Source organism: Asterias rubens, chromosome 13 (assembly GCF_902459465.1).
Source record: "Asterias rubens chromosome 13, eAstRub1.3, whole genome shotgun sequence".
NCBI classification, from domain to species: Eukaryota; Metazoa; Echinodermata; class Asteroidea; order Forcipulatida; family Asteriidae; genus Asterias; species Asterias rubens.
The window spans coordinates 15,215,820-15,242,025 of record NC_047074.1 but is presented as its reverse complement, the minus strand read 5'-3'; the positions used below and the strand labels follow the sequence as shown (position 1 = coordinate 15,242,025).

Genomic DNA, 26,206 nt, shown 5'->3' with positions numbered 1-26,206 from the left:
CTAACCCTAACCCTAACCCTAACCCTAACCCTAACCCTAACCACTATATTGCACGGACATAAATTGTTATTCAAAGAACAATGTTGTACACAGTTTAATTACACAAGAAGGTAGGTTAATTCACACAGAAGTCATAATAAATTAATTCGACGAAGCAGAAAACCTAAGCCAAAGAGCGAAGCATTGTACCGATCGGCATGCTATAGGGTGCACCCCCACCATAGGAGAACACAGAGCGTCGAGCTCGTTAATATTTTGTAGGCCCTGAAAATATTCTATAATTTATTAGACAGATTTGACATCCCCCCAGAAAGTGTTTCAGTGTAAAAATTTTGCTAAATAGTTACCTGGGGTTGTTTGACTTCCAGCTTGATGTATTTTAGATGACATAGGCCCTGAAATAAATGGTCGTAATTGCTGAGAGGTGCAGGAAAATTTTTCAAGATTGATGCGCGGACGTTTTCAAAATTTGAACCTTGCTTGGTAACGAGTATTAGGGGAGAGGCAGATTGTGAAGGACTTGGGGTGCCGGGGCGCCCTCTACTCCAAACAGATTACCAATGTGTAGTGTACCACAAAGTTTAATGCAGAAAGTACAACTATAAGTACAGAGCAATAGATTAAGTACAAAATCTGAAAAAAATTAATATCACAATAATATCATCAGGAATATTGAATAACAATAAAATAAAAAATATCACAATAACAAACTTATAATAAATAATAACTTCCAAAGCATGTAACTTCTCTTACAGAAATTGTTCTCTCTGTGAGCTCAAGCTGTCCTCAACTATAAAACACTGCTCAAAACACTGCTCCCCAAATAAGGAAGGAAGCAAGCTCATGAATATTCATAGCGTCAAAAATAAAAATGGCGAGTGGATGTTTTTAGGCAAGCCCTGCTACACACAAAAACCCGAGTCCTAATTTTACACAAACATCTTATGTAGTTATACAATCATAAAAAAGGACAAAGAACTTCCAATAAGAGTAAACATCACTAAGCAAGGAAGCCTATACACAGCTAGTTCTCCGAACTACCGCTTAACTTAATAACAATGGCCTTTAGACAAAAATGAAATTTTTAAGAACAAAAAGAACGAAAACTATACGTGAATGAAATAAAGACTTGCTAGCTAAAGCCTTACGAAGTGACACGGGTCGTCTTTTTCAAATACCGAAAAATGCCAAGAACGGGATTCGAACCCCCGCTGTGATGTCTTAGCTAAGATTCGCCATACACACTGTAACTAAACTGCGCCAATAAAGTATCTAAACACTAACAAATTGTCAGATATATCGGAACCTGAAATAGTATGCCAACAAATAATTATTAATTTTGAGTCACCGTTAATTTCTGCACATTTTGACATGATGTTGTTTAGTGGATTTATGGACACCGAGTGGCTTAAGGTCGAATTTCAAAAGTTGTAAAAGCCCCTATTCAAGCTAAATCGTTGTATTGTGACGAGTAAGATCAGCGTTTCTTTTGCCCACCTTTTAAAAACTTGTCGCTTGTTTGATAAATCGGTTGTGATGAACATCAGCAATAATTGTCAGTAACCAAGCAAAGGGGTCAAAGATGGGAGGCATACAACAATATGGGTTAAGAGCCAGAATCCCTGATTATGATGAGACAGGGAAAGGTGGTTCAAGATAACAGGAAAGATGGCTCAAATGACCAAACAGGAAAGAGGACGGATCGTTGGTTTGATAGAAGCCGGTACGTCGATGCGAGCTGCAGCTCATGGTTACAACGTCACCAGCGACGGTCAGTAAATGATGAAATGGCTACCAAGCTCAGGGAAATGGGGACGACCTGTCAAGGAGTGGCCGTCCGAGGGTGACTTCTGCAGCAGAAGAAAGTGAACAAGTCCATAAAGCCTGACACCACTCTCGAGGGATTGCGACGCATCCTGATCAGGAAATGGCAGGGGACTGACCAGGTACAGATCAGAGGTCTCATTGGGAGTATGAGAAGACGACTCCTTGGCGTTCAGGACAGTGATGGAGGACACACTAAGAACTGAGGACAGGATATCAGCAGTTTTAGAGTTAAAGATACGGCAATAAATTTCATGGTCAAGTAAACGAAACGAGTTTGTGTCTTTGTCTTGATTTTGTCTGTGTGTGGTGCTTGTGCGAGTTCCCTTCTGGAATTGGGGTGAATAGGGGCTTTTGCAACTTTTGAAATTCGACCTTAAGCCACTCAAGTGCCCATAAATCCACCCAACAACATCGTAGCGCAACACAAGATGTGTCAAAATGTGCAGAAGTTAACGGTGAATAGAAATGAATAATTTTTTTTTGGTAAACTATTTCAGGTTCCGATAAATCTGACCATTTGTAAGTGTTTAGATACTTTATTGGCGCAGTTTATTATTTAATGCTGTTTTTTGTTAGATATCATTGTTCAAACTGTTGAACATTTTCTTTACTGAATAAAAAGGCCAGAGTAATCATAAAAGTTTCAGTTCAATAAATTGATTGTAGTTGTACTGTTGGAGATAAAACCAGCGATAGACGCATTAAACTCATGGCTGTCGGTTATGGACGAAACGTTATAATAATTGTTACTCCTTCAGCTTGCACCATTGGGCAAAATGCTTGCAGTTATGGACGAAACGTTATAATAATTGTTACTCCTTCAGCTTGCACCATTGGGCAAAATGCTTGCAGTTATGGACGAAACGTTATAATAATTGTTACTCCTTCAGCTTGCACCATTGGGCAAAATGCTTGCAGTTATTCCATACCAAGGAGTACGTGTATGCATCATCCACGATCTTGGATCTGGCTCTCTCGATCACCTTCTCAGGTGGGAAACAGTTCTGTTCATGATAGATCACTTTATACACGGGTTCGATAAAATCAACCTCCTCTTCAATCACACCATTGCCGTACGTACTGTGGACAACCCTGACTTTACTCTGGTCTCGAGTGCGGGAGACGACTATGGCATGATGCCGTGGATGAAGTAAGTTGCCGTAAGAAACAATTTGGTCCCCCGGTAGCAGCTCTTCAATTCGCACTGCACTGTCGTCCGTACCTATTTGTCTGGCGAGACAACGGCCGATGGGTGCACCTATGAATGAGCCAAAGGCTCTTCCGACAAGAGAACCAATTACGCCCGTAACTACACCACCAACAATGCCTCCAATGAACCCACCAATTGCCGTTCCTAGCCCAGGTAAAATCAACGTACCTGCCACGGCCCCCATTCCAGCCCCTGCCGCCTGCCCTCCTAAGCCCAACGAAATGGCCAGGCCAGCTCCGCATAATGCTTCTGCCACACGCTGTGTAGCAGTTTTCACGAACTCGCTCCTTGACAAGTCACCTTTCTCTCTTTTTTGGTAATACTCCCCAAGATTCCAGACACAAGCGACACCTTCAAAGACAATCACGATACCAGCTCCTACGACATCAGTGCCCTTGCAAAGCCTCTCAAACAACTCTGCACCACCAACTTCTCCCGCAGCCTTCAAACCCTCTTCTATTGAAACAGTCTCGACCTGCTGCAAGAATGCTTTGGAACCAGCCTTGACATACTCTTTAGCAACAACACAACCACCCTTGACAACACTCTTTAAAGCATTTACAAGCGTTTCCTCAACGATCGTTTTGACCTTGTTGTAGAACCACACGGCCTGGCAGCTCTCCACGACTCCACTTTTACAATAGGAAGCAAATGCCTCGCAGTTGTCACCTAAAAGCTCGTACCCGGTGTCCCCTAATCTGGATTTGGCACGGGCAATGACAAGCTCTACGGGGTTAGTCTTAGTCATCTCTTGCCCGTACTTGATTTGATACAGTTCATTTGCACCCCATTGGTCACCTAAACTTATATCTTCTTCCATTATCTGCGTTGTACCGCATGACCATCTCATCTTGGTCCAGTGGAGTACCTTAAGACGCCCGTTCCCTTTATCTACACCGGATACTATTGCATGATGCCAAATGATGTATGGTCGTTGCCAGGTGATGTGATCGCCTACCTTCAGGACATCTAAAGCATAAGCTAAGTCGATTTTCCTACGTGAACTCTTGACCTGAAATGCTGGATTCATTTCCATGCTTACCATGACCTGTTTCTTGAGGACAACTCCATAAAGTCTGATCCTCGGACGTGTCTTGTCAGTGTCAGGATGGAACAGGAATCTATCTTTGAGCCACTCCTGACCACACATGGTACAGCAGATCCCTAGGAGTTGAGACTGACCATCTTGTGAGAAGTAACGTCTAAACTTAACGGGATCGCTGTTGCCGCAATTCAAAGTAGTGCATGGTGGAATTCTTTGCAACGTCCCTGCAAAACAAAAGATGTAAAACAAAAATGCAGTGATCAAAACTACCAAAGACACAAAAGTTTACCAAGCATTAATAACCAATAAAGAGTTCACATAGTTTTTACATTGGGGGCCACTTTTGGACACTAGGTGGCCGGCTGCAGACTTTACCAGGTAACTTCGTTTTTATCGTTAATGCACGCATAATCAGAACTGCGAAAACATTGGTATTTTGTTAAGTCTATGAAGCCACAAAAACGATATTCAAATCAATAAACTCTTTTCAAAATGACATACCAAGTTCATTAGCAAGTTCAACGTTCACTGCTTGGAGAGCTTTTGACAGGGTCTCTAGGGGATTAGCCCCGTTGAACTTCAACCTCCAGTTGGCCAGCATCTGACGTGCCTGCTCCCCCTCGCTCGGGAAGCTTTTCTGAATATTCAGGCAGTCCTCAATGTCGAAGCCGAGGTAGAGAGCCAGCTCTGGCCACGATGTTCCGACTTTTTGTGCTACCTTTTTTATGGTCTCATTGTCCAGAATTTCCACACCTACAAAATAGTAGAGAGATAAATGTTCAGAGTAAACATACTAAAAGTGATGTGTGCTATTTAGTTAGAGCGTTGTGAAGTGCATTCAATACGTTGTTCCCCTCAAAGTGGATGATTCAGTAAAACTTGAGTTTTGAAGTTCTTTCGTTTATGAACAATTTTACCAATTGAAACCGTTGGTGTACTCTTTATTATTATTATGTTAAGCTTTATCTAGCTTTACCAGACGTAGGCTGGCCGTACTTTAATTAATGCTTTCTTTCATAACAGTACATTGTCCACTGCTCAATCATGCTTCCAGTGTTGGTTTCTTCTTCTTCTACCTCCATGGTTTCTTTGCGGGTTTTGTGATCCCACTGCCTTGCTCCACGGTCACTGAGAAAACAAGTTTGATTGACATAGGAATTGGGTATTTGCAGCCTCAGCGCAGCAACACATCTAAAAGGCTACTTATCAGAGAACAGATAACTCAACAGGAGTCAAAATATTATTTTGTCAGCCCCTCACTAAGAGACTTCACAACTAGTCTGTGACGTCATTCCCTCTTTAGATTATGTGGACTGGTCAGATCTAGGATATCAATGACGTTGACTCCCTTGAGGAATCAAACTTTCAAGAAAATTAATAATGTTTTAATGTGCCATCGTTATTAAGTTTTACCTTCACTAATTCAAGGGTTTCAATGTTGTTCTGTACTTACCAAGATCCCTCAGCAAATCTGGTCGTCTTATCTCCTTCAAGGCTTCAATCAAGGTTGACATCTTGAGAGTACCACCATGTCTTTCAATCCAGGCTTGCAGCATGTAGTGAGCTTGCCTGCTGATTCGACCCTTATGTGCTACAATAATGCTTTGACATTCAGCGTCATCGAAACCAAGCTGGGTGGCAAGGGACGGCCAGGCCTCACCGAGCCGATTGGAAAGGATCTCAACTGGGAAATCCTCGCCCATGTCTGGCAACTATAGAAAAATATAATTGATGTTATATTTCATGACATCAATGTTATTTTAGATTACAAAAATGACCTTTATAGGCATAAGGTTAATCATGTTACCAAGATCTTATTGAGCCTATCCATTATCTTCAAAGAATGCAGTCACCAAAGAGAGAGAAAAAACAGTTCCGAATAATAATTGTGCCGAAACCTGATGTGTGTGTATGTGATGCAAAGAGTAGGAGACGTACTCCTGATGGAAGGTTCTGGGTCTGAAACTAAATCACTAAATGGGAACCCAGATCTGAGAGTATGGCGGTGATTTGCAATGATGTTCAGCTTTATAGCATGTACTTTTAAAGCCAGAGGTAACACATGTCTATTGCAGTTAGTATATGTAAAAAAAAAGTTTTAAAACAGTTCTATTGATGGGGTTAACAATAATAACGCTTGAAAATAATTCTTCAATCTTTCATTATTATCTGGATGAGGCTTTTTTTGCAGTTTTACAGTTTTACCACTATAAATTATAGCAGTCTGCATTTTTTGTTCACCTTTCTCATGCTGATTACCAATCTCTTTCCAACTACTTATCAGCGCTACGTTCCATTCAATCTACCAAGAGATTTTACTTTTTTTCCAAAAGAAGGAGGAAATTATGTATTCACACCTTAGACCACTCCTCAGTTAACAATAATTAGGCTGAAAATCCATAACAACAAAATAAAATACAACATTCAACCCTAACCCTAACCTTGAACCAATAATTTGACAGAGTCCCATTTTTTGGTGGAAATAAACAGTTGAATTATTTGTGATAGAAATGTAATTATCCAAAGTATAATAACAAAGTTAAGGATTTGGGTACTTTTTGGAACACAAAACACGATGTCCACAGATTTACATTAAACTTACACCGTTTGAAGATAATGACAGTAGAAATGTTGTCAAAATAAAGCTTTTGTCACTAAAATATGTGTTTTGATGAGTGGAATATGAATAAACAATTAACTAAGGTTTTAAATAATTAGTTTCCATGTTATTAACAAAATTTGAAAATAAGCCCGACCCGAGAGGGCGCTGTTCGTGATATCAATCGAGGCGCGATGAATCGCATGCAGTGCCAACACAAGAAGTGACGCTTGGCGCAAGCTAAAAACATGCCCTCAAAGTTGAAACAATACCTGATTTTGTTCACGTTAGGCAAATGCTCCTTTATATAGGTTCGTTACATCTTTCAGGTACCTTCTTCGACTTCCCCACTAGCTGGACAAATTGTCGGGATGGCGTTATGTTTTAGAAAAGAACTGTTCTCTTCATGTCAAAATGTGTAGTGTATTCCGGATTCTCGAACCACGACGGGCCTCAGAACTTAGAATTTGAGTTCTCGAAATCAAGCATCTATAATGCACACAACTTCATGTGACAAGGGTGTTTTTTCTATCATTATTATCTCGCAACTTCGACCACCAATTGAGCTCAATTTTCACAGGTTTGTTATTTAATGCATATAATTGAGATACACCAAGTGATAAGACTGGTCTTTGACAATAATACCAATAGTGTCCAGTGTCTTTTGCCTCAGGGCCGACGAGTGGGAATTCCGGCTGATGGCTCATTGAGCAATAGTGGAAATCCCACGTGAAACTAAGGACATAGCACATAATTATTATTCACGCACAGGATACCGTGTTATGAACCACCACACAATAAACAAACAAAAGCCACTACGAACAAACAAAATTAATATCCCAACAAACAAACATCCCCCCCCCCAAAAAAAAAGAATTAAATAAATAAATAAAAAATAATCAACCACTACGTACTAACAAACAAACAAGCAAAGAAAAAACGACCAACAAACAAACAAACAAACCAAACATACAATAAAATAAATATAACGAGTTTCTGATAACAATAATAACATTAACAAAAGTTAGTTGTCAGTGTGTTGAAAACAATGAAAAATGAATAAAGAAAAATATGGCATCAAAGCCGTGCCGGAAAAGTTTCCGTATGGCGCCACCACTTTTTCATTCGATATTAAATAATATAGTATCTAATTAACCTCAATGAGATATCCCTTTTTGTAAAAATGAGTGAAAAGGTGGTGGCGCCATACGGAGAGTTATCCCGGGTAGATTCCAACTTACAAAATGGAGTTTAATTAAATGAAATCTCCATCCATTTTACAATCTACCTCTAGCCCACCTTGTTGGGCTGTTAAATAATGGTTCCGCTTTTAACATCGGTCTCATCACTTTCGTAGTGATGAGACCGATGTTAAAAACGGCCAGTGATGAGACAGATGTTAAACGCAGAGCCATTAACAACAGTTACTCAACAAGGTGGACTAAATCTACCTCCATGTCATCCTTACCTTGTCTTTGCTTCCGTTGGCTTTAGTCCACGAAGTGCCCTACACCATAATACCCTCGCGTAATGGTCGGCTCTCTGTAGCTATAGTATTATTCCTTCCTTTGAAAAACTCGATGTGTTTGGCTCTTTATTTCATGAGCAAATGTGGTTGACATTATAGATTCACGAAGATAGGTGTATGGATTAACTTGACTTTAGTCTGCAATTTACAGGGAAGAAGCTTTACAAAAGGTCTGATTTGAGGCTTGTCATTTTAAAACATTAGGAAGGCTTGGAATTTCCAAATTCTATTTTTAGGTGCAAGGCAAAGACTAGTCTTTGTTCAAAGCGCCCCAGTTGTGCAGTCACGATAACATTACAAGTATCAATTAAACGATAATGAATGAAAAAGCTTAGTTGCGATAACGTAACCCTCCTGCCGACGGCGTAGCCGGAGGGTTACGAGTCATTCTCATTCGATGCAGGGCGAAATATTTTAGTCAACAGATTTGCTCATTTTTTACCACTTACAAAAATCATGACACAAATTCTATGAACACGAACTTAATCCTCAATGTCTAATGAATAACATTCCAAAACACAATTGAGAAAATATTTTGAAAAAAAGGACAAAAAATTACCAGATCCTGGGAGCGAAACAGTCACAAATTTCCCAGGTTCTATTTTTGAACCTGTCGCTGGTTACCAAGCTCTGAACCCAAGCGCTGGAACCAACCGCAGGTATCAGCCAATTGAATTGACGACCTGCCGACCGAGCCGCAGCCGAGTTTGACTAAACCATTCTGTAAAAGGGGTGCTGCAGTGCGGCAGTGAGTGAACAGCGGGCATAGTAAACGGACAGTGCACACACGCACCTGCCGCGCTGCCTTATAACATAACCCCTTTTACAGAATGGTTTAGTCCAACAGCAATGAACATCGGGAAGTCACAAAATGGCGAAACGACAGGTTCAAAATAGAACCTGGGAAATTTGTGACTGTTTCGCTCCGGCATCTGGTAATTTTGTGTACTTTTTTTTTCAAAAAACTTTCTCAATGGTGTTTTGAATGTTATTCATTAGATGTTGAGGATTAAGGTGGTGTTCATAGAATTTGTGTCATGATTTTTGAAAGGGGTAAAAATTGAGCAAATCTGTTGACAAGCTGTCGAAATTTTACGTGTTTGACCATTTCGCCCTGCATCGATTGAGAATGACTCGTAACCCTCCGGCTCCGCCGTCGGTAGGAGGGTTACGTTATCGCAACTAGAAAAATCTATGTTTTAAAAACAGACAAAGACTCAATTTCCTTCCGACTGGCAGATCGTTTCACATTGTGTCCCAGAAAAAACAAAGCTTCAGCTATCACAACTGGCCCGAGTCTTGGTACCAATAAGTGTGTGTGTGTGTGGGTTCGTGTCCATGTGTCGCCGTCTGTCTGACGACTGAAGCAGTTTTCATCAGCACCATTGATAGCGCCCTCTATTGACATTGTTTCTCTGTGTGTGGGGGGCCGGCACGTTTATAAGAAGAAGGTCGAGTTGGTGAAAACGTCGTCGTCAAAATAATGTTTGACCCTCCTTACTTAGTCCATGCTTTGCTTAGTCCTTCCTCTTGAAATTGATACTCCGAAGTTTTAAACGAAAACATTAAAACTGGAACTAAAGGCTAATTAAATGCTGTAAGCTGTTACCTTCTGACGAGGTTCGTCACAGATTTGTCACACTCACACAGGATTTGGTAAGATAATTATTTTCAACAGTAACAATTTAAAATAACAGTAACAATCGACCTCCCTCCAGTCCTAGAACTAGATAGATTAGATCTGATAATGTCAATTGAATGAGTGGTTCGTTCCGTCGTCATCATGCTTAGCCTTGCTCAAGGCAGACGAATTATTCACTTCGAAAAAAGACCGCCGCTGTATAAAAACCCACCCGTATTCACTGTGCGTAACATCGCACGACACGATGCCCCCGTACACTATCCGCATGCGGAGGCCGTCAGGCCGACAGCCTTGTAGGGTCTGTGTTGAAGCCACTGACCTCAATACTATAATAAGCGAAGAGTTCCCACGGTAAGCTCATTACCATAATGCCCGCGAAAGACGAGACATGTCTACATCACACACCACCACCACGAACGCTCAGCGAGCATGATAGGCGTGCGTGATTGGACGTCAAAATGAATAATTCATTTGCCTCACATCCTGTGTTGTCTGACAATCTGACGAAAGATATACATATTCATGAGCTGCATACTAGCATATCCGAGAGCCCCCCCAATTTTTTCCACTTGTGGAAATTTTTCAATACAACACATTAAACCCGGAAGTTACAGACCCGACAAGGCTGTCGGACTGACGGCCTCCGCATGCGGTTAGTGGTACGAGTGCGGATGACTTGTGTGCACAGTATTCTTACGATGTGACAGTGTGTATACGGGTGGGTCATGCGGTGTGATCGCACGCACCACGCACAGGGTATACGGGTGGGTTTACAGCGGCGTCTTTTCAGAGCGAATAATGCGACTGCCTTGAGCAAGGCTACGTCATGCTGTGATACGCGACGATTAGGAACTAAACTCTACTAACACTAACACTGTAACAGTAACAGTAAACACTAACAGTAAACACTAACAGTCATGATGGTTCTACCACTCTGTATCCTTGGCTTGCCACGCTCCGTGTGTCCTTGATAGAGTGGATTGAACCAATTTATGGTGCTAGTCTGTATCCTGCCACCACCTTTTCATTGGTATAAAAACACGATTAGTTACTGTATCTAAATTATTAAACTCAAATGAGATATTCCTGTTTGTAAAAAAATGTGAAAACGTGGTGGCAAGATATATATAGGGGGATTAGGATAGAGAAAGTTTTCTTGAGAGTGACCACAAGTTCACTAACTGGGGCAAAATATTGGCATAAAAACGTGTGTTTGTGAAATGAATTCACCTCCTGCTGGAGAGAGATAGATGGTAGGGGCCAAGAAAAGAAGCGGAGGGAGTTGAGCACTATCCATTTAAATGGACGAGTCAATTTTGAATAATAATCAAACTAAAACTAGATTAATGAAAGTTCTTGTTTTTGTGAAAAATTGGCAGTCTGGTTCATTCAGCGCACTCGCACAACATGTTATTCCCTGAAAATTTAAATACCATGCCCTGATTGAAAGTAGACGGAGAAAACCTTGTGAATTATTGTTTAATTGTAAGGAGTAGTGTATCATTGCAGGCTCTAACTCACCTCAACCAAATCTGTGCAACAGCAAAAAACCATCATCCAATTCCTGAACTTAAGTTTCATCTTTGATTCTCTTCAGGTACACTTCAGTAGCAAGTTCTTCGGATACAAATTATTTTTCACTTTGCTGAATAGTGTCACAACAGATGCAGAGCTGATCGATGTAGGGAGTTGGAAAAAGAGACGTGTCACAAACAACTAGTTCTTGACAATTTGAAGGGCTTATTAAAGTGTTTCAATTATGGGCTACGGCGACAGAAGTCGAAGTCCATCCAATCGAGAGCACCATAGCTTACAAGAGAGAGAGCACAAACACTCAAGGCATTCAAGATCACGAAGTCACTCCCCCGATCGAAGGGTCAAGGGAGGTCATAGGTCAAGTTTGAGTATAGATGACCATGACTGGGACAATAAATACAGGGATGACATCCGACAGAACGGACATGGTGGTGGTGAGAGACATCAGAGAGGATCTGGAGATTGGAGACAAGAAGCTCAAGATCAGCAAGAGAGATTCTTTGAAAAGTAAAAAATAAATGTCTCTACTGTGCTTTGCTCCCTCTCATCCAAATCCCCCATGACCTTGCAAAGATGGACAAGGAAACTTTTGAGGCTGTCCAAAACCTAGACTTTGGCTCCCGCTTCAGGTTGATTGTTAATGGCCTGCAGTTACTCATGGAGGTCATGGCCTTTGTTGCCCCTGGTCTTGGCCTTGTTGCCCCTTCAAGTATTTAAGATGCTCTAACAAAAGTGCCCTTTTACAAAATGGAATTGACCTTACACTCTCAAAAATAATAATAATAATAATAATAATTGCTTCATTTATATTGCGCCCATTCCATAACATGTACACAAGCGCATAACAAAATAATTATAAAAATATTAACAATTTACAAAAGGAAAACAACAGGAAAAGGTGTTTTGGTGTGACTTGATATATACCAGTGGAAGTGCCCAATGCAAAATGAAAATGTCCTTACCCTCTCAAAGCATCCCAGCCTGTTTTGATCACCTTAAAACACTTTGACTTGGTTTTGAATGCAAGTTGTAAACCATTGAACAACAACAAAATTCCATCTGTCACAACTCCATTAAAAATTTGGGCATGTCTAACTTTAATACTGTTGGCTGTTCTCATTCCAGGAGGCGGATTGAGCGAGAGACGATCATGGAGCAAGGTGTGAAGGAAGTTTGGGCGGGGTCACCTGACAGGGCGGAGCCAGAGTAAGTTTTTTTTTATTACAGCCGTGACCAATGTCATAGAGATGCTTAAGCAGAGGATTATGCTTAGCAATTTCCTGCTTAGTGAAAATAAGCAGGAAACCAGTCACATGTACATGTGAACTGAAGCGGTATTAGCTGGTATAAATAGCTAGTTTTTGTGCTTTAAAAGCGGTTCTCTATCTTGGCTATAGGATGGCTATAAAGAATATTAGGAGGATGAACCAAAAAACAGTCAGGCAGGGAGTTAGCCTGAAGGGGAAAAAATGGTTACTGTAATTTTCAGAACTTAAGCCACAGCTGTTTAACAGGCCTTGAACATGCTCCTCCTACAATTTAGATAACTGTACCCCTTTGTTGACAATGAACAAACATTTACCCAGCGGACTACAAATGAGAACAGTTTTGACTCTCCCGACGCTGTTTTAAACCGTTTCTTAGCATACTTGATATGAAAATCAGACAATTTCTTATGCAGTGTATATTCCAGGCAACTTTATTTATACACTGACTGCTGAACACAAACTCCAGCTTGTTTTCAGAAAATTTACAGTAAATGGGAAAATAAATAAATTTAAGAAAGAGCTGCGATGTCTAGCTTTGAGCTCATTTTTATAACTTGTGAATTACAGTGTGATGATTGTTTTATTTTGTTATTTTAGCTCTGACCAGTTCAGCAATACGGAGAATGATAAGGACGAAGATTCTGATGCCAGCAGTAGTACAGACAGTGAAGGTGAGAATACAGGAGTAGCATTATGTACCTGAAGACGTCAACCCACATCACACTAAAACTTCCTTAATCCTATATCCTTCTTGCATTTGAATGTTTAAAAGACTCGAATGACACTATGCTTGGTAACAAATCTGGTTTCTCTTTAAAAAAAAATAAAAATTAAAAGTTACCATACGGGTGTATTGAGACTATTTTGAACTGAAACAGCCAAATTAGATGGAAGTCCTGGGTTGATTCTTTGACAAAAGAAAAGTCCATCAGTAACCCTCACTTTTAAGAATTCCAACCAGGGTTGTAAAAGAAAAGTCCATCAGTAACCCTCACTTTTAAGAATTCCAACCAGGGTTGTAAAAGAAAAGTCCATCAGTAACCCTCACTTTTAAGAATTCCAACCAGGGTTGTAAACAAGTGGTAGCCATGGCCCAATAGCTACATGCCTTGATTTTTTAATTTGAAGGGGAACAGCATTTTTCCTCTGGTATTGGACACTTCAATAAGGAAAATGTGAGGGAGAGGCCATTTTCATTCTGCAAAGAGCACTTCCATTGTTAAGTGTGTAAGTCTATTGGAAAGCAATACTTGAGGGGCACCAACATTAAAGCTTTTGTGGCCTCCATGTAATTCCAGACCCGCTTAATGTACCAGTTACCAAAGAAGTCTTTTAAGAATCGTTTAAGTCTTTAAAAAAAGTGCCAATCAAACTACTCCCAATATGGCATGTTTATCATTATTATCATTTTAATTCATTATAATTCTGTAATATTTTATCTTTTCTCACCAGAGGAGAGAAGAAGAAAAAGGAAAAAATCAAAGAAGGCGAAACGCAGGAAAGAGAAGAAGAAGCAAAAGAAAAGGTACAGACAACGCAGAATTCGTCTAATTATGTACACAAGTACTTAGCATGGTGTATCAAGCTGTTTAGTAAAAACAGTTATCTGGTGTTTCTGATCAGCAGAGTGTGGGTTCAAGTTCCGGTCAAAATACTTGACACTTGACCATTATTGCTGGGTCCTTCGGATGGGAAGTAAAGCTGCTGGTCCTGTGTGTTGTGTAGTGCATGTCAAATATTATCAAGTGCACTTATCAAAAAAGAGAAGGGGTTTGCCGTGGTGTTCGGGTCTGACTGGCAGCCTATTGTTTACCAGCACCTTTTAAACCATTATATGGCTCTATAAAGGAATAGGTCTCATACTTCAAAATGTAGCTCCATATACCTTGAAGGAAAAAACACTGAGCACTTTGATACACATTTAGGGTTCTCATAAAGCGCTATAAATTATAAGAATCCCTCTCAATGGTATCTTTTCTCATTAGTAAGAAGCGAAGCAAACGCAAAAGGAAATCCAGCTCTAGTAATGACTCGAGTGAAAGTGAAAGTGACAGTGACGAAGCAGAAGATCAATGGGTTGAAAAAACCGCAGGTAAGCAGTAAGCATAAGCAGTAAGCAGTTGTTATAAAAATGGAAACAATAAAATGTGTTCCCAGTGTGTCCGACCTGCCGCCTCCTATCATGGTGGTTAAACATAAAACCAGGCTTTTTGCTTCTCAGTGTGTCGGACCTGCCGCCTCCTATCATGGTGGTTAAACATAAAACCAGGCTTTTTGCTTCCCAGTGTGTCCGACCTGCCGCCTCCTATCATGGTGGTTAAACATAAAACCAGGCTTTTTGCTTCTTCTCACCCATACACTCTTGCTTTGCTGAGATGTAGAACAAATAGTTTGTCCACCAGCTTTCTTACACATACTGCATCTCTTTGGAAATCCTTGCATAGTGAATGTTTCCCTCCATCCTACAATCTAGACAGTGTTAACTCTCAGCTCCCCTGAGTTGTTTTCATCTTAAATGTTTTCTTCTTGTTGTCTTTTAAGAGTGGTGTTTTGTTTGTGGAGAACTTGAATTAAATAAATAAAACATTTAACTAAAAACACCTCAGAATTTCATTACACTCACTACCTCCTCGGGGTGTTTTTAAACTGTTGAGCTTTGTGGAAAGTTTGTATATCCTACTGTAAATATCCACACCACACTTCAGGACGTAGTTTTAAGAAAATACTAACGGATTGTGATCAGGGGAGAGAGGGATAAATGCAAGGTTGAATTTAAACCAAGGGTGTTTTTTTATTTCTTCAGGAGCAAGGACGGATGAGAACATTGTGGGACCGATGCCCATGGGAATGGCTGCAGGTGGAGCTGCTCCACTAGAGTAAGTTATCCCTAAATTATTATCTCTGGTTTGTGGCGAGTCGGGGCTGAGCTGTCTAGGTTACAAGACCCAACCTCTGCCGTCGATTTCACAAAACTCTTCCTAACTGAGGATTAATCTTAGAACTTAGGACGAGTTAAGTTCAGTATCCAAAGACGTAGGACGCAATGAGCCCATCCTAATTTAGAACGAGTTACTCGTCCTAACTCGAAATCGGCTGCTGGAGTTGTAAGCATGGTAAGCAGCAGAGTGGGGGCTCACATCCCGGTCATGACACTTATGCCCTGGAGCAAGGCACTTAACCATTGTTGTTTCATAAATAGTTGGGAATGTGGAAGTGCATTCTGGTCTACCAGCCAGGCTTATAGTGGATGACACCCATTGTGAGGTATTGATTAAATTACTGTGGCACTACTTTCTTAACCGCTCATGAATATATAGGGCACAGTCAATGTATGTAGGTCAAAGGTCATGCTGTGTTTATGTGAATAAACCACTTTCCAAAATGGCAGATGTACAGTACTCTGACTGAAGTATTTCCCCCACGCAAATACTTTACACCCATGCTTACATCCTTTATGGAGTGTGAAGAGGGTAACTTTATTTCAGCCCCAGGAGTAGTTACGTGGCCCTGCTGGTTGTTGATTGTGGTTGCGACCCAAATCAGTTAAGTTTCACCCTCAGCTTGAAGGGGATTGTCCTGACCTGGTAGTATTAGGCGTTCCCTCTTTAACAAGTCTTTCTTGTTGTGGGTTTAGATTATACTTTTCACTCAATCCTCAAAGGTTGAACTTAAAATAAAACACAGGCTGTTTTTTTATTCCGAACAAAATGACACCAATTTACCAGCTGACAACATCAATTCTTTTTTGTTCTGTAAGGTTATTCTGAATTAATGTTTACAAGTCAAATGTAATGTTACGTTTCAGTTTCTTAAAAAATAAGGTGCTTCATAAAATCTAAAATTATTTACCATACACATTAGAATCAAATTTCAGAGGTTGTTAACATTTTAAATCTTTGACAGCTTTGGACGTGCATTGTTACCCGGTGAAGGTGCTGCCATGGCAGCTTTCGTGGAAGCAGGGAAACGTATTCCACGCCGTGGTGAGATTGGATTGACTAGTGGGGAAATCGTCACATATGAAGATGCTGGCTACGTCATGAGTGGTAGCAGGTAAACAGCTGTTGATTGTACATAGTTCTAGGCTACAATGAAACCATAAGACTTGGAATGGGGCAACATCAACCTCTATCAAAGGGGTGATCTATCTTGCTGGCAAAAGAGGCATCAAGTCAAAGAGCAACTGGTTCACACGCTTGTGCTAAGCATCCTACAAGCGCCATACATGCACTCAAAAGTTTATTATTTCGTGTGAATGATTGATCACACAAAACAAGAATAATGTCTGTGACTGTTTTCTTTGGGTTTTTTTTCAGCTGAACCATTTTTGTATACTGCCTTAACGAATACTATTGTTATATCATTCAAAGTTGATCAAATCTTAATATTTTTCTGCCATCTCCCTCCTTTCTAGACATCGTCGCATGGAAGCGGTACGTATCAGAAAGGAGAACCAGATCTACAGTGCTGATGAGAAGAGAGCCCTTGCTTCATTCAACAAGGAGGAAAGAGGCAAGAGAGAGGACAAGATCCTCCGAGATTTCCGGGAGATGGTTCACAAGAAAGTCAAGGAGAGAAAATGAAGCCTCCGTAAAGTCTGTTTCTCTGAAGGCGATTTTGCACTGTGGGGTAAACTACATTATAACCAAGCAAACGGGTAACTTGATCATTTTGATGTCCAGATTGAGCAGCCAAGGAATATTTCAACTGAGTCCAGTGGGAATTTGAACCGGCGACCTTCTGCCCAGGTAAAGTATCCTGGTCAACCGGGCAGTACAATACCATGTCCGATTAGCTGCACAGCCATGGTCACACGAGATGCAAAAGTGTACTACAACATGCATCTGGTGATGTTCACACTCATAATTGTCCAGGGGTATACAGAACTCATAAAATGAACCCCTTTGCTTTCGCTTTTTGTCTTACTTTCATTTGCTGTGCTTGTCTTCAATCATTGTTTACAAGGTCATGTAATTTTTCATATACGATTGAAGTTCCCTGACGGTAACGTCATCTTGTATTTTTTATTCAATCAGTCGGAATGTTCACGAACAACTCTTGTTAGTTTGCCTTCGTCAAACAATCCAAATGGGAACACAGTAAGCTTTACCCTTTGAAAAAGCTACTTGTTGGCTCTGTTAAAATTATATTAATTCAATCAAAATCAAATCTCAAATCAGTGCTGGGAGTTAAGTAGCTTTTTTTTTTAACTTGAAATAAAAATAAACATAGTTTGTGAATAATTAGAAAGCATAATAAACCACAAGGGAAACTGACTGTATACATGTAGAAAGACTGCCAACATAGGACTATCAGGCTCTGTTGGTAGAGCACCAGTTTGTTAATCTGTATGGTGCTGGTCCAAATCCTGCTATGTAATTTTGTCTTTTTTTAATCCCAAATAATTTAAATAGAAAACACATCACCCCTTGCAACCCAATTTCATAAACTTGTCAAGCACAATTAAAGGAAGGATTACTTGGACAGAGGGTATACCCCCATCCTCGATGCTCTTTTCCCTTTGTAAAGACGTAAACACCCCCTCCTCCCTAAATCCTCTAAAGAAAACTTCTGATTCCAAGCACACAGTGCAGACAAAAATTAGGGTGGGTTAAATAAAGACAAAATTACTAAAGCAGGATTTGAACCAACGCCCTCCAGATTAACAAGTCAGTGCTCTACCAACAGAGCTACCGTACAACATCCACCCCAAATAAAAATGTTGTACAGGCGCCTTGCCCTTTAATTCACCCTCGAACTATCCACATATGACTGGGAGTGCCTAATTGGATGCACATGAGTGCAGTGCTTAACTAGAAGGCACATGAGCATGATGAGTGCATTCCTTGGCAGCTGAAGAGTCCAATGCACCAAGTTTTAATGGGAAGACAGATGCTGTACATTAAATAATTATAATAGTCAACTGTAAATATCCAGAACTTTTACATTAACTAGCCACTGGGACCAGTTATAGCCCGCCAGGTTTTTCATTTGTCCGTATTTCTAGTCAGACAGGGTTGCTTTTCCAGGACCACTCGGGAAAATGTTGACTGGTCTTGGATGTTCTAGAATGTTCTAGAATGTGGGAAGGTTTTTTTTCTACATTGTTTCGAATAATAAATACTACTTGAAATACATATACATGTAGTTCTTTGTTTTTTGTTTGTTTCTTTTATTTGATGTTCAACATACATGTACATAAAGATTGTTAAAACTTGAGGGACCTCAACCCCCCCCCCCCCCCAAAAAAAAAAGAAGAAAGAAAATCAACAAACAAAACCCACCAAACCCTTACACTAATATGGTTATCTTCAAGCAAACTACTATTTTGATTGGTTGATCAAAGCGACAAGAGAGTGATTTATTTACCTATAATGCACGGCCCATATGTCGCCCTCTTTTAATCATGGAGGTATGAATAGAAGACGCACTGTATCAACTGTTCATTGCACTTTTTTAAGCTTTGCGTCTAGTTTGCTTGAACATAAATTTGTTACCACCTGAGCTGCCAACTCACCAAGATTCTACAGAAAGTTTCCTGAAAATACACTTAACTTTCTGTCATCTGATAAAACAATCTGACTGATTGCATGCAATATGCAAATATTTGGAATTCCGTTATCAAATGCAAGCTCCTAGAATACAGAAAAATATATCACCCACATCCTTAACCTAAAGAGCCTGCACGCTCCTAGAATACAGAAAAATACATCACTCCCACATCCTTAATCCAAAGAGCCTGAACTTGGGGCTTGTGTAACAATTAACATGATCAGTAACTAGTGACGATACAATTTTAATAATCAAACAGTTATTAATGTGTCGCACTATTATCTTGATCACAAAGCATAAGCAGCAATTTTGCTTTCAGTTTAGAAATAGCTTGAAATCAAGATCTATTTTAATGTAGACAATTTTACAAAATATTAGTTTCAGCTTATTAAATAATTATGCACATTGCACGAGGGAACTTTTATTTACATATTCACTAATGAAAAATGAGGCTTAATTGGTATAAAATATAAATGATTCACTTTACTGTGAATGGTGTCCTACCAGGACTTTACCAAAGAGAGGCTATCGTTGGCAACTGTTTCCGAAACTCCAGATGGACCAAATTAACAACTGAAGAATTGGCCTAATTTCTCTGAGCTGCCTTAGCAGAGAATGATGCTTAACAATATGACGCTAAGCAAAAACAAATAGGATACAAATACCAGTCCCATATTGTACATGCGACATGGCATTTAAGAGGGCAACCTTTTTAAAGAAATCTGTAATGCATTATTAGAAGTATTACGTAAAAAGAAACAAACTAGAAAAACTACCCTGATGAAAAAAACAACTAAATTATTCTATATCTAATGCTCCCCAAATAAAATATTTCTTTGATGGACAGCAACGGAAATAGAAGGTGAAAATAAGCCAAAAGTAGCAGGAAAATAAAAAAACTATTGATACCCAAAAATCTGACTTGCAAAGAAAGTATACTTGACGTGAAGTAAAGAACTGGTAACAATTAGCCAAAAGTGGCAGGAAAAAAAAATTGTTGTCAACCTAGAAAGCTGACAATCCAAAATTATTATTTCTTTCAAAGACAGTATAATAGAGACAAACTAAAGATAACTACCCTGATAAAAATAAGCCAAAATGGCAGGAAAAATTAGAAACCTTTCTTTGATTGACATTATAATTTTCTACAAAGGAAACAAACTATTAACAACTACCCTGGTAAAAATAAGCCAAAATGGCAGGAAAAATATCAACCTTTGTACCAAAAAGAGGGAAACTACTTATGAGATAAAATAATTTAAAAGCAAAATTGATTATTTAAAAGACTACCCTGATGAAAACGAGCCAAATCTGGCATGAAAAATAAAATATGATTCCCCCCAAAAAAGATATCCTCAAAAATGTGGACAAAATCTAAACTACTCTTTGATGGACAGTTAGTCTTTGTAGTTCTTCTTCGTCCGCACACCCTGTTTGAACTGGCTGAGCTGGTAGAGAGAAGCTCCCCCAAATACCATAGTAGAAAGAAACCATTTCACTCTGCATCCCTGGGAAATGTTCTTCTTTCTGCAGAAATGTCAATTCAATTCAACTCGACATTAATTTACATAATGCAAAGTGTACATGTAAACAAGTAATAAAGCTGGTCTAAATTGAAAACATACTAAACTACTAGGATAACAATTATATGAGACACAATGAAATAGAGGCAAACAAGGAGACATATTCAAAAGACAAGTATAAAAGTGCATTAGTGGACTTCTAAACAGAACAGAATAAAACAGAACGTACATACATGTACATGAACGAAACCAGACAAAAACATAGAGCAAATGGTACTTAACGACTAGGATGGAACACAAAGGTTAACCATAACTAGAAACTCTTCAGTCATAGAGGGGAAGGATGAAAAGAGAAGAAGCTACTAAATATATTAAAAGACAAGATGATTCTTGTTATAAAAGCAACCCACAGGAGAAACTTTGTCAGTCCTCTTTCAATAATTAATGGTTACATGTTTGTATGTTTCAAAATAAATAGGCCTTTTATTAGGAACTTAGCTCTCAATACGAAACGCATGCTGGTACAGTAGAACTGCATAGAACACTAAGAACTGCATATCTTATTATTATACCTGTATTACTTGAATACATAGACAGATTTAATTTTCCCAGCTCAGACCTAGAACCTTGCATTGGATTGGGTTTTAAGTCACTACCGGATTGTGTTTTGTTTTCTCGAGACTTAAACATGGTGCACACAAGATGAGAATGTTTTGGAACTCTCTTACCTAGCCAGTAAACACTTTAGCATAAACATAACGCATCCCTCAGAGTCCTTATATTTTGGTGTCAAGTTTTTACAGCGAGTAGCATTTTGATAGATTTGGGAGACATCCTGGACATAACAAATACAGAGGAACATCTGAAATGCAAAAATTGTAAGCAGCCATGGACGAGTGAGATTATAGTAGCTTCTTACAGGTGAGATTTATGAAGCTCTAAAAGTTGTTCGCCCCAGAAACGGACCCTCGTGTCAGTGTACAGCACAGAGGAAGAGCCATGTATAGGGCTGATTATGGTTAGCATAATTCTTGTTGGAAGAGTAAACATGTTACTTCAATCACCACAAAAACTTACCCACACATTTGCAAACAGTACATTGATTCCGCAGAATGGCACACCACAAGGAATACAACTCTGTAAAACAAAGAGACATAAACATTGACCTTACTGAAGAACAATTCTTAAAGGCAGTGGACACCAATGGTAATTACTCAAAATAATTATTAGCATCAAACCTTCCTTGGTAACGAGTAATGGGGAGCTGTTGATAGTATAAAACACTGTGAGAAACGGCTCCCTCTGAAGTGACGTAGTTTTTGAGAAAGAAGTAATTTTCCACAAATTTGATTTCGAGACTCAAGTTTAGAATTTGAGGTCTCGAAATCAAGCATCTGAAAGCACACAACTTCGTGTGACAAGGATGTTTTTTCTTTCATTATTGTCTCACAGCTTTGACGACCAATTGAGCTCAATTTTTCACAGATTTATTATTTTGTGCATATGTTGAGATACACCAAGTAAGAAGACTGTATTACGACAATTACCAATAGTGTCCATTGTCTTTAAGTTAGGTCACGGTTTTAGGAAAATCTGTCCCTCGGATATTCTGTCCCTCATACAGGAAATTAACATAAGCTGGGGGACGAGGTGCTATCAGAAGAACTTTGTACACAGTTCGGCATTGTGGGACAGAATCCATTGAACTGCGTCCTGGAGATTCCATCCCCCATACAGCGACTGTGTACAAATTGCTTTTAACTCCTTCAGGACATGTTGATTTCCTATGTAGGACATTTCCCTAGAAAACCAAAAGACAAGAATACAGACAACTTAACTTAAACACCAAATGGAATTCAAGCAAATGCATGATACACTAAAGACACATTGTTGGGGGAATAAGGTCAAATATTGATGTGTTACACGCTTCTTTTATTGTGTAGCATGCACATTGCATGGGCACTAACTGTGCTACATTTGTTTCCTAGTATTTAAAGAGAGGGACAAAGGGACTGGATTCGAGCACAAAATCTCTTTTTTACCAGACTGTTGTGTAATTCCTGATTCCAGTCCTTTGTCTTTTTTGATGTCTTACCAATGATTACGAGAGATCGATAGGATGCCACTTTAGGCATTCTGCTGTACTAGCCAGGCTCCTACATGTAGTGAATGATACCCAGCCATGCCTACATCCTTATGGACTGTAAAGGGGGTAACCTTGTTTAGCGCAAGGAGTAGGTGGCTCCTAGTGAATGATACCCGGCCATGCCTACATCCTTATGGACTGTGAAGGGGGTAACCTTGTTTAGTTCAAGGAGTAGGTGGCTCCTAGTGTATGATACCCGGCCATGCCTACATCCTTATGGACTGTGAAGGGGGTAACCTTTTTTAGCCCAAGGAGTAGGTGGCTCTTAGTGAATGATACCCGGCCATGCCTACATCCTTATGGACTGTAAAGGGGGTAACCTTGTTTAGCGCAAGGAGTAGGTGGCTCCTTGTGAATGATACCCGGCCATGCCTACATCCTTATGGACTGTAAAGGGGGTAACCTTGTTTAGCCCAAGGAGTAGGTGGCTCCTAGTGAATGATACCCGGCCATGCCTACATCCTTAAGGACTTTGAAGAGGGTAACCTTCTTGTTTAGCCCAAAGAGAAGAATTGGTTAAGAATAGCCCTCACCCAGGGTTAATGTAGTCATCCACTCTCGTGATGTTAGGCAATGTTTCATACAAAATATAGAAAATGTCATGGGCAGTATGAATTGAGTAGACTTACAGAAACATCAGCACGGCTGGGTACTTTTCTTGAAGGAACAAGACTAATGTTCCCAATGGCCCTAAGTATCTATATGGTACAGCCGCTGGTAGGAAAGTCGCACCCTATCAACAAAGAGAAATGATCATGTTAAAGGTTAAAAGGTCAGGTCAACAAAATCTTATAATTCAAGTCTTACAAGGCAACGATACAATTATTGTAAACATCACATTTTATTCATTCATTCATTTTGATTAAAAAACAAACTGGCAGCACAAAGCTGAATTATGTGGCATTACAAGTCCAAAATATTATTAAACATTAGACCCAATACACAGAAAAAACACACAAAATAGCCCAACTGCAGTACAGGGTACATGATACACTTGTAGTACACTTTAACATGATATTAATTAATGATATTAATTAGTTAGACAGTAGGACTCGGAGGGTTGATTGTGGACTAGGTAGATGCATGATACCATTGCAGGCAGGTCGGTTAATCTATCAACATTAATGAGACAGTGATAGGGTTAAGACTGATTACGAACGTACCAGCAGCATGTATATTCCTGTTCCTATAAGAATCATCCATGGTAGACTCGGCAAGTTGAAGTAGTCCTGGCTTTTTGGAGCCATCTTATGTCTTTCTAAAATCTCTCACTTTACTCTTCATGAACCAATTATGGCACCTGCTCCAAAAAACACACCAGCTTTGAATGCCGTTTCTGGAAAAACCAAACGTTCAAAGGGTTATTGTAGCCTAGGGGTTGGAACTTTTCGTTTTGTTTTCTAATATACATGATTCATTTAGGGCAGCGTCAAGCTAGGCACCGGATTCAGCACTGGATTCAGTGCTCAAGCTAGCACCGGATTCAGCACTGGATTTAGTGCTTGGCACTGAATCCAGTGCTGAATCCGGTGCTAGCTTGACGCTGCCTCTATTTAGCTCCATTGTAACGATTCCGAGATGGCTCCTATCAAGAACCAAGCCGACAAATTGCTTTATTTTTAAGAACTTAATTAACTGTTGGACCGAATGTACCCTGGCTGGACCGAATTGACCGTCGGACCGTGTTAAACTCGGGTCGAGTTAACCTCGAGTTGGACCGAGTTGACTACGTATGTGCTAGTTGCGAATGTCAGACAACTCGTCCGTCGGACAACTCGTCCGTTCAGACAACTCGACGGTTCAGACAACTCAACGGTTCGGACAACTCGACGGTTCGGACAACTCGACTTTGAGACAACTCGACGGATGGCCAAGACAAGTTGACGGTTGAGCGGCCGACCTCAGTTACTGTTATGTTTACACGAACTTTCCTGTATAATTCCTGCGATTCTATAATATTGATCATTATTATTTACCAATTATTATTTATCACAAGAAGTGTGGTGTTCCAGTGAAGCCATACTTGCAGAAACATCTGTTAGTGACTATCTCAAGACTTTATGTAAAAAACATACTATGAGTATGACTCTATGTGTAGCCAGCTAGCAGTTGTCTTCAATTTATTCAAAATAAAAGGTTAAAAAAAACACAATTAAAAAGTTAAATAAGTAAAACATTATACAGCTCTATTATTAGAAGATTTACTTGATATTCAACTCAATCATTGCTCTACAAGCAATGAAAATGCCGCGGGGTCATGGTAAAAATCCGCTAAAATAAAAAAATCAATTATCCGTTACCCACCCACCATCAATATACCCCCTCCCCCCGGGGAACTCCCTTGCATCATTGCCAAGTCACTAGTCAGTACATCCCCACCCCCAGGCCGCTATTTACCCCTCCCGCCCCGCGCTGAGCCCCGTCACGGCCATCCGTCGACTTGTCTTGACCCCAACAGCTGAACAACAACAAAGTTTTCCAAGTTAATAATTAATTAGTGTCTTACCTTGAAAGCTGTTTCTACACATGGATATGTCATGTGTACAGCAGGTAGTTCTCGGCGATTGTTTTTCACGCCCTCAACAACAAACACCTCCCTCACCCCCACTTGTGGTGAACAATAGAGGGCGACAGACATAGTTGTTTTTGCTGGTGGCAAAAAATAATCATCCGGTTCCATGCCGTGAAACAATGCGAACAACCCGTCGTGAGATGAGACGGAGCAAGCATTGGGCAGGACCCCAGCAAAAACATAGAACATACTAATTCAGCATTTGTTTATTGAGCATTTAGAATTCAGCAATAGTATGATAATACTACTAATAAGTATTTATTGTAAATAATAATAATAATACCGTGCAGTACGCGCACTGTTGGATTGTTTCAAAACTGAGACAGAGAAACATTTTATTTGTCTATTGAGTAGCATTATTAGCATAAGTCACAATGAGACTCGATTGCGTGACATCAGAGCAAAACACCTTGTAGGTCCTACCCGTAGTGTAGCTGGACTGTCCTGCTTGCTGAGTAAAAACATTACATTTTGAGGAGGACGTTAGGAATACATAGATCCTTTTTTTTCGTACTAGCAAAAATGGTTTTTATAATAATGAGCCGAATTTTGTATCTTTGTGGACGATCTTGACACTTGCAGTCACTCGATCCGGACGGCTTTCTGTCGAATCGTTTACTTGAAACCTTCAAAGTTAAACGAGTTGTTGAAGCGCCCTCTTTCGATCATGCCAATATTTATGCTAGTGGACACATGAGCATTATTTTTCAGAACTTTACTTTTTGATTTGGTCAAACATCTGATCTGATAACAAGATT

At 39.8% G+C, this 26,206-nt stretch overlaps 3 protein-coding genes across 4 annotated transcripts; 1 reads left to right on the top strand and 2 right to left on the bottom strand.

The window, feature by feature from the left end:
* Nucleotides 1–2,312: 2,312 nt before the first annotated feature.
* LOC117298606 lies at nucleotides 2,313–8,580 on the bottom strand. 2 transcript variants are annotated; one of them, XM_033781925.1, is made up of 6 exons: nucleotides 8,150–8,580; nucleotides 5,536–5,794; nucleotides 4,584–4,835; nucleotides 2,736–4,306; nucleotides 2,614–2,669; nucleotides 2,313–2,547 (listed from the first exon to the last, which is right to left on the bottom strand). In XM_033781925.1, the coding sequence occupies exons 2-5, from the start codon at nucleotides 5,783–5,785 to the stop codon at nucleotides 2,640–2,642; spliced, it is 2,103 nt and encodes a 700-aa protein (XP_033637816.1). In that variant the 5' UTR covers nucleotides 5,786–5,794; nucleotides 8,150–8,580; the 3' UTR covers nucleotides 2,313–2,547; nucleotides 2,614–2,639. The 2 variants fall into 2 exon arrangements, with proteins under 2 accessions (XP_033637816.1, XP_033637815.1); XM_033781924.1 differs by having other exon boundaries at nucleotides 2,541–2,658; nucleotides 2,725–4,306.
* An 816-nt stretch (nucleotides 8,581–9,396) lies between these two features.
* On the top strand, nucleotides 9,397–18,898 carry LOC117298465 (NF-kappa-B-activating protein-like). Its single transcript, XM_033781742.1, has 9 exons — nucleotides 9,397–9,865; nucleotides 11,449–11,894; nucleotides 12,513–12,593; nucleotides 13,253–13,326; nucleotides 14,108–14,180; nucleotides 14,641–14,747; nucleotides 15,459–15,531; nucleotides 16,559–16,708; nucleotides 17,070–18,898. Exons 2-9 carry the CDS (start codon nucleotides 11,611–11,613, stop codon nucleotides 17,236–17,238), a joined length of 1,011 nt encoding a protein of 336 aa, XP_033637633.1. The 5' UTR covers nucleotides 9,397–9,865; nucleotides 11,449–11,610; the 3' UTR covers nucleotides 17,239–18,898.
* LOC117298466 (transmembrane protein 254-like) lies at nucleotides 18,807–25,452 on the bottom strand. Its single transcript, XM_033781743.1, has 5 exons — nucleotides 25,383–25,452; nucleotides 24,040–24,212; nucleotides 23,506–23,609; nucleotides 21,808–21,867; nucleotides 18,807–20,734 (listed from the first exon to the last, which is right to left on the bottom strand). Exons 2-5 carry the CDS (start codon nucleotides 24,121–24,123, stop codon nucleotides 20,605–20,607), a joined length of 378 nt encoding a protein of 125 aa, XP_033637634.1. The 5' UTR covers nucleotides 24,124–24,212; nucleotides 25,383–25,452; the 3' UTR covers nucleotides 18,807–20,604.
* Nucleotides 25,453–26,206: the final 754 nt, after the last annotated feature.